This window comes from Crassostrea angulata, chromosome 2, assembly GCF_025612915.1.
Source record: "Crassostrea angulata isolate pt1a10 chromosome 2, ASM2561291v2, whole genome shotgun sequence".
NCBI classification, from domain to species: domain Eukaryota; kingdom Metazoa; phylum Mollusca; class Bivalvia; order Ostreida; family Ostreidae; genus Magallana; species Magallana angulata.
Genome location: NC_069112.1, coordinates 45,123,126 through 45,132,404, shown reverse-complemented (window position 1 = coordinate 45,132,404; position 9,279 = coordinate 45,123,126). Strand labels below are relative to the sequence as shown.

Here is a 9,279-nt window from a genome sequence, read left to right as displayed (position 1 = left end):
AGATTGCTATCAGTCTCACACCAAATACGTTTAAAGTAATACATTTAGACATATCTCTAAAAGCGAAAACGACATCTTTCTAGTGGATTATCTGGAATTTGTGGTTATCGAGAGAAAATAAAATGACGGGTAAGTCGACATACTTATGGTTAATTTATTTATTTTTTTCACGTTGATAATCAATAATTATCGATAGGAAAATATTCATCTACCTTTATATTTATTTTTTAAATCGATCTTAGCCAGTATTTTTATATCTTTTATTGAACGTGAAATTTTCTAAATCGGACATGCAGTAGATCAAACGTACACTATTTTTGCTATTAATTGATTGGAATGTCAACGTCTCAAAATTTAGATATTTTTTTGGTCAACAAATTAAACAACAAATCTTCTTTAAATCTGTGGAAAAATGTTCTAAACTATAAACTTTTATTTTGTAAAGAAAAAAAAAACCCCAAATCTATAACTTTTAAGATTTGAGTATTTTTCTATACCTTTAAATATAGGGTTTTTGGTAAGTTTGCATCAACGGAATAAAGTTTATAATTGTGTGTTGCTAATATTAACAGTCGAAGTTTATTTATTTGACGTTAAACGACTTAAAGGAAAAAAAAATGATTAAACAACATAAAAATACCACCGCCCCCGAAAAAAACCCAACACAAGCCCCCCCCCCCCAAAAAAAAAAAAAAAAAAAAAAAAAAAAAACAAAAAAAATAACAAAACCAAAAAACAAAACAAAAACAAAATAAAAGTGTGACATATGACAAATTCTGAATTCAGATAGAAAATTGAAGACAGCTGTTGGTAACTTAGTTCTTACGATATTACAAAACATCGATTATAATGTAACAAAACGAATAAAAAAACGTTTCAATGAAATAAAGCATTGTTATTACATGTATTTGTTAAGAAAAATAATATTTTTAAATAAACCTTTTGAAATGTTTCTTCATTTGATCTGACACAAACACGAAAGTAAGAGAAATACTTTTAAAAAAACCCAGACAGAAATGAATATCATATTCATAATTAACACCTTTAAAAAAAATAAGAGATAAACTTTAAAAAAAAATAGCATATAAAACATTCTTAACTGCCCGGGTCCAATTCTTTGGTACCAAAAAAGTTGGAAAGGGGTTGTACTAGTTTTTAAGTTATTACTGGTTTTATCTTGTGATTTAAAATCTTAACTGTTATCTGCATCTTCAAAAACTTCATGTGAATAATATTCACTTTATAATAAGGTTCGCTTTTTTAATCCCCTTAATACCCACATGAAAACATGACAACTGAAGTATACATTTACAACATTTCTCCTCATCTTACGATTTTATACTCACAATGATAATCTTTTAGGGTCAACGGTCGTTTAATCCCAAAAGAATTTACAGTTTATTTAACCGAAACGATTCTGGGGATTACTCCTTCAAGACGTTTTGCTCTTTTGTGGTCGGTGTAAAATTTCAGACTTCATTGGGATTAAAGCGTTGTCGGTTGCAGAATAAATTAGACATAACAGGGCGAAATGGCGTCAAGAATACTGCAGAGATGGACGTCGAATGGTTTGATGCATTTACTTAAATGTTAGGATGGTAGATGTACATGTATGGGAATAAATCAGATTGATTTAAATATGGTGTCATTCGAAACCTAAAACATAACGTTTTGACCCAGGCCTATATGATGAATGTATCATTTCAGAAATAATTTGAACTACAAGGTTTTCTGTTGGCAGAATACATTAGAGGTGCAGTTAACATGGGGGTCATAGGTATTGAAAATAAAATACGTTGTATATGTACATATATATATATGATTTGATGCAGTTGGTAGAGAGAAACTATGCTGGATAAAAATGAATAAATATAAACTTAATTTAAAAGGAGTACTTTCAAATTCGGGGAAAAATTAGAAAAGGTTTAAAATTCAAGATTTGGAAACAACTCCTTGTACATGTAAAAACCACAACAAGAGATATTTAACAATTTAAAAGACAGTTAAGGGGAATGTACGGTCCGGGTGTGCTTTTTTAAAGAACTTACCACAAAGTCATAAATTTAGTCGGACTCCTGGAGTGTTCCCCAACAAGAACAATTGATATTGAACACTTGTAGGCTTGGTAGTATGTTATACCTTTATTTAGTTAAAACCTGTAATAACTTATCAGCGATGAACCTTTTGGTCGCAAGTCGTAGGTTCTTTTCTAAAACAAAGCCATGTTCTGTATTCTACATCAATAAGAAATGAGCATCGTTCTGTCTATCTTTGAAGTAGAGATGCATATACCGGTATATTTTTTGCAAAATATTTCTTTTTCATTGGCTTTTCATTAACCACTAATACACCTTTGTTTTCTGTTTTATTCTAGTAATATCATACTTAAACATTGCTTTATAGGTTCTCATCTCGAATGCTTTTTTAGAAAAAAAGCGACTGAATGTTAGTACAATATTTACGTCCAAAATTACGATTAAGTTGTTCTTTGAATTTTAAGAACAGACAGAGAAATGGAATATTTTATGCTATTTGTTTGATAAAGTATAAGTCCGTCTGAATCCAATGATATCAAGTTAATATATCTCTGTAAATTTAATAAATAATAAGTTTTGTCGCCTAGGAGTTCAAAACATCGTCATTTATGAAACGATACATGAAAATTTACATTTTATTTACAATTGCCATAGTAAACATGAGTTGAATTTCAATATTGATTAAACATTTGACGAGTCAAATTGATCAACAAATAAAAACACCATTCGTTTACATCAATTTTAGATCAAACGTATCTTGCTTCATTAGATTTTAAGTCACGTCAACATACCGATATCTTTTTTCACATCAATTTGCAACGCCCATTTGTTAATCAGAATCCCGTAACGTGTAATTTTTTAACCTTATAAAAAAAATTGTATCTCTGTGCTTCTTCAAGTCATGATTTAATGGACGTTTTATATTAAAATTGCTAAAGCGTATTAGACATTTTGAATTTATATTCATATTCATTTTTAAATGCATTAAATCTAAAATAAAGCTTTAAGTTCTGTAATAAAAGATGAAGTAGCATGAGACATGAAAAGATAGCAAACAAGTTTGCAAGATTTCGGAATTTTTTTTTATCAACGTTTGATTTTTGGTTTACTGAAAGCTTCCAGATCAAAATATTTCTTTCACGTGTGGGTGTGGATAATTATTATTATTCTCGTATTTGAATTAAAAAAAACAACTCTTTCTCTTGCTTAAATTAAAATAAAAGATATTACACATGCGAAACTTAATAAGATAGCCAAAGACACGTGTTACCTCACCTTTGTCTGTACACAAATAATGAAAACCGTCTTGTCATGAGTCCTTCAAAAAAACAAAAAACAAAAACAAACTCAAAGGAAACAAGTTTTGTTATGACTTTTATCTACTACACCATAATCTCTCTTACTTTCATGAAGACAATCGCATTTTTTAAAATAAAAAAGAAATGTATATAGCATTAACACAAACCCAGTTCATAAGCTAAACGGTACATTACATGAATCATAACAACATTTTATTTACATTTGATCAACATCGTGTACTGTGCTTTAGAATGACTTAACTACTTTACTTTTATTACTGATAGGGAGCTAATGTGAACCTATGTCACGTTGTTAAGAATAAAAGAAAAAAAAACAGTATAGAAAAGGTGATATTGAACATTGCTTAAAGTTTTGTTTAACATACGCAACATAATAAAAAAAACCAAAACATTGGGAATGTTTTCGACTAGGTTGGGTTGGGTTGGGTTGGTTTATTCTTTACCTTATGTCAAAATCAACATCATCTATTTGTACCCTACGCCGCTTAAATATTAGATGTTTCATTTAAATAACCTGGGAAGGGTGAACTATAACACCAGAAAAAAAAAACAACTTTTGAAAAACAAGTGCTTATTAAAAAAAACTTCAATATTAAATGATGTTTGATTATGATAAGTAGCTAATACGTTCAGAAGGGTCTGGGAGTCTGGAAACGAATACGATGTTTCGAGAGATTATGCTGCTTTTTTGCGGAGTTGCTGTTTATTGAAATCGTTTTAATGCGATTGTAAATGCAAATTTCGCTCATATGAATAAGTCAATACGTTAAATCCCCATAACAGTCGATAAACTTGCACCTACAACTTCATTAAAATAGTACTGCAAAATAAATGTGTGCTTCTTCGGTACAAAGATACTCTTGATGGTTCATTGGAGCTTGTACTTGTATGTAAAATAAAAGTCTCGATGTCTAAAAGAAGTTATTAAAATTGGGTGTAAGTAATTAACAATTACGCACAATCAGCAATATACTGCAAATTGCATGAAAGGGCAATAGTCAGAAATGCATAGTTTCTGATAATATTACTCATAGTTTTGTACTCCGTGAAATACTTTTACTTAAAGAAAAAAAAAACCCTGAATGTAATTAAAACTCATTCAATGATAACATTTTTCTATATATTACAGAAGATCAATTGGGGTTGCATGTGATCAACGTAGTCTTACTTAACTACAACTTATAGCATTTGGCCTTTTAACTGAAGATTTCTCAAACATGCTCTCTACGATACCATTTCAAGTATGGTAACTGAAAAGTGCAGAGCATCTCGTTAAGATACCTGATCTTGTTATCTTCTGCATATCTAGAATTTTGACATAAAATTAAAGACAGATAAAAACATATTAAAAGGACATTCATTTCGAATCACCTTGACCTACTTTCCAATCCATTCTTTTGCAATGGTACAAAAGGCATAAATACTCCCATATGAAAGCAATTTCTTTACTTTGGATGTCAATGGTAGTGTGCTCTATCAATCTTTTATTCAATGAAAAAGAATCGGTTTTTGTTATCCATGTTGTTATGATTATGTTAAGAAAAATTCTTAAAATTTATTACCAGTGTAGGAAATATACGCCTGATATGAATATGTATTTCTGATTTAAAAAAATGTTCAAGAACATTTTAAACAGATTATTTTTAAAATACAGTTTATATACTCTATTTAGATATGAAAATCTTATTGTAAGTCGTATCAAGAATCAAACTTAATAAATTACCATTTAATCAATAAACCATTCGGAATACTTTTAATTAATTTCTTCGAAAATTAAAAAAAAAATCTTGAAAAAACTTATTCTTTTCGGTTTGTTTTTGATTATAAATTCTCTTTTAATTTTTTTATTTTTTTTTTTACAAAAGACTATAAAAATTATAAGCGCTATGATTATATTTCAGTTGTTTGTCCACGTTTAAACCCCTTTGCCTTGGATCCAATCGTAATTACGTCATTAAATCAGTACGAACTACGCCTTTCAACTTACGACAGAACACCAGGAACGGAAGTGACACTTACCTGCGTGGACGACCTTCAAATTCAAGGTCAAAGTGTTATCACGTGCCAAGATGATGGAAACTGGAATTTTGAATCACGGCCATATTGTGCAAGTAAGAATATGCCATGATAGATAACCTTTAAACAGAACAGCAATATTTATTTAAAAAATAATCATTTTGAGGAAAGAAGAATACCCATGTCTTGGATAGTTATTCATAAACACTATTTTTTTTAAATTAAAAATTCACGTAAATGAAAAAAAATAAAACCTATTTCAAATGTTTGAAAAAAAAACCAACAACATATATATCTCTTTTAAAAATTCTTGCTTCTCTTGAATTCTATCATCATTGAAAATTTTGTTTGTATAAAATGAACAAATTTGTTACAAAAAAGAATGATTTTCAGAGCCGTCAATGTACGAATACCCTACCGCTGATGACCCCGTAACCTCTGACCTTCCCGAGAACGCCAAGATTTTGATTGGTGTGCTGGTTGCTGTGACGTTCATTGTTACCATCATTCTCGTCTATTTCAGTTGCCTTATTCGCCGAAAGATGAAAGAGCTGCAAAAACAGTAAGCTAATGATAAGTCCAACTAAATTGTTGAATTAATGAATGATATACTGAAATTTAAGAAAAATTCCTCAGACCTAAAACAAAGCTACTATATATAAAGCTTGCTATTTGCCCATGTATGACTGAAAGTAATTTACCCACCGCTGCTTAAATGGATTTTAAATAAAATGACAAGTTACAAAGTTTTAGGTGGACACTGAAAACATCATAATTTTGAAACTAAATGTCTAAATTGTTATCTATTATTTAATTATACTAAAACATCGCATATACAAACACAGAATTTCCCAGACCTAAATTTTAAAAATCTGACAAAAAACCTGTTTATAAAAGGTTGCCAAACCTTATAATGTAACAAGTCGAAAAAAAGTATGTTCAGTGAAATGCAAGGTATTTGACCTCATAGACAGCCCTTTTAAAGAAATAGTTATAATCATTGCCAGATCAATGATCACATGAAGTGAAAGGACCAAACATTACGCATGCATTCATATAAAAACAAGGTTCTTATCAAACTTAACTGATTTATTTTAAGCACGAAAAACGATCAGCATTTTGAAACTTGAGTTCTCTTAAATATTAAATTTTTTTCTGATGTATTTCTAAAGTCAGCGGCTGAGGGAAGATTTTTCCCCTGCAGATCATGATAATAAAAGGTGAGTCTCATAACACTGTAACAAACTTATCAGTATCTTCATGATAAAAATGAACGGTCTGTTTGTTACCAAAAATATTTCTGAAGGTAAATCAATAAATTTATATCTTAACACTGCCGCATTGAACCTTTTAAAGACAATGTTCTAATGCATGGAAGATTATGTCTATGATAGCTCTTAACTATGCATTTGAGTTGAATGTAACAACCATCTTACAGAAATGGAGGATCACTTTTCATGAACAACATTGCCCGAGGCCAACAAGCTCTATATGACTACGATTACATGGACATAAGCGGCAACGATTCTTACGTCAACGACAACAGAAACAACTCCACTGCAAGATCACTCGCTTCAAGCTCCAAAAGAGATGCCACGACCCAAAGGTCCAACTCCAAAAGGGACACGAACACTCGCAACAGTCCGAAACCGAAAATCAAACTTACCAACAACAGACAGAAGGTGCGAAGACACAGCGAGATTCTCCGAACCAAAAACAACAACAGCAACCAGGACGGACAGACGACTCTTACCGACAAAGACAGAGACACCTCGAAGGTATTTTTGAATGTTAACTTAGGACTCCGTGGAGATTCTAAGCGTCTCAATGGTAAAAGACAGAGGAGTCTGAGCGAAGAAGGACGGAGAGACACTGAGTTGACAGTTCCTTCTGTCAGCCCGGATAACTCGAAAATCAACAAAGGTAGCAACCACACGAGCAGCATAGCCCCTATATTCGCCATTTCTGGAAGAACGAATGGTTCACTACATAGAGGATCAATATCACTCGGGTAAAACTTTACATGGAATATACATCTACTATAAAACGGGTCCTTTGATTTTGAAATAAAGAATAAATACAACTATTTTCTATAACATACTGTTGAATCATTAAAATTCGTGGTGGCCAATTTTTGTTGATTGCTGAAATTTAACAGGTTCGAGGGGACGTAATTTCGTGTATTTTCGTATACATACAAAAGGATTATGACTTTATAGCCCTAGTTTATTAGTTGGAGGGGGTGTATATTCGTCGATGAGAGGTAGCCACGGAAATTAAGCCACCACGAAATCTAATGATTCCACAGTATGATCTGTATTTTTCTTTCAATGTGAATTCCCTACATTTAAAATATATTTTGAAAGCTGAGAAATTTAAATTTTGAAGGTGACAGTGAATTTGTTTATATACAATATAAAATAACAATATATTGTTTTTTTTGGGATATAGAGAGGAAGACCACCGCCATACAGATCTGACAGAAATCAACACGTAAGTACAACACTTTTTTGATTGTACAGCATTTCTTCAAAATCACTGCTATCATTTAATTGTCTATTTCCGCTTTGTGTTTTTTTTTTATTACATACTATTTATTAAAGATAATCATTTTTCGACACATGTATATTTACTTAAATAAATCTAAAAAAAAAGATGTAATTAAAATAATATAAATATCAAAATTGATTTTCATTAAAAAAATATCAAGAGTTTAATTTAAACTTGTGACAGTGATATCAATAACCTTAAAAATGAAGTTGTCTTATCCATTGTTTAGGGACGCAATGAGCTATGGAAGAGATCCATTCTTGTGGAAATCAGTGTAAGATATTAGTTATAAATAATTATTGATGCAAAGAATGATAACTCATGTTCAAAAATTTCATGACAATGAGGTATTTTTTTTCTCGTTTGATAATTCACTAAAGTTGTTGACCAAAGTTTTTTTTATATTCTTTTTTCAGTCCACGTGACTGGAACTCCCATTAAAACAACACACACAGAAAGGTCGTCATCAAGCAGAGGACAATTTGTTTTTGGTTGTTGAATTTTACCATGCACGGTGACAATATAAATATCATTATTGTAAAGCATTGTGATATATTAATTGATTTTGTATACTTGTATTTAAAAGTCATGGCATAGATATCCATTTTTTGTGTAAAGTTGTATTTACATGCACATGTATCTAAATACTGATTTGTTCTACGATATTGGTTTTCTTATAATGGTAATCAATATTTATATTTATTTGTGATATATGTGGTTACACATGATTGAAATCATGTTTCTATCACCAGGAACTATGAATGCAGTTGCTGTTAAAAATGAAATTTAAATGCTGAATTATTGAATCTAAAACTTTTCTTTTTTAATTTCTTTATTATAGTATTTTCACTTCAAACAACTTTATCATTTATTTTTATAAAACATGAGACAAATAAAGGAAATTATGTAAAATAAAGATATAATTTTTATAAATTAAAAACCCTTGGAAACATACGTTTCGGTTCTATTATTTTTGATATGTTTTATGGTGCTGCCGTTCTGGCGAGCGCAACAAGAATTACACATACCTTGCATCATTGTCAACCTAGTGTTACTTAGGTATCAACGAATGTCAAAGAACGTTTGAGAGAGTATTACTGTACAATAAGTATGCCAAAGGTACTATATATTATGTAATTTTAATGGTTATGATACATATAGCGCAACCCCTACCCAGAGAGAGAGAGAGAGAGAGAGAGAGAGAGAGAGAGAGAGAGAGAGAGAGAGAGAGAGAGAGAGAGAGAGAGAGAGAGAGAGAGAGAGAGAGAGCCCCCGGTCCTTGTTTGTTGGTTGTGTAATTTCCCACTTTCAAATTTAATGGTTTGACTATAAGCAATATCTACATAAATTTTTTATTG

At 30.7% G+C, this 9,279-nt stretch overlaps 1 protein-coding gene across 1 annotated transcript; it reads left to right on the top strand.

The window, feature by feature from the left end:
• Nucleotides 1-28: 28 nt before the first annotated feature.
• Nucleotides 29-8,711, top strand: LOC128173257 (uncharacterized). The gene is made up of 8 exons (XM_052838971.1): nt 29-129; nt 5,257-5,466; nt 5,765-5,933; nt 6,544-6,591; nt 6,810-7,382; nt 7,823-7,864; nt 8,151-8,195; nt 8,338-8,711. Exons 1-8 carry the CDS (start codon nt 123-125, stop codon nt 8,360-8,362), a joined length of 1,119 nt encoding a protein of 372 aa, XP_052694931.1. The 5' UTR covers nt 29-122; the 3' UTR covers nt 8,363-8,711.
• Nucleotides 8,712-9,279: the final 568 nt, after the last annotated feature.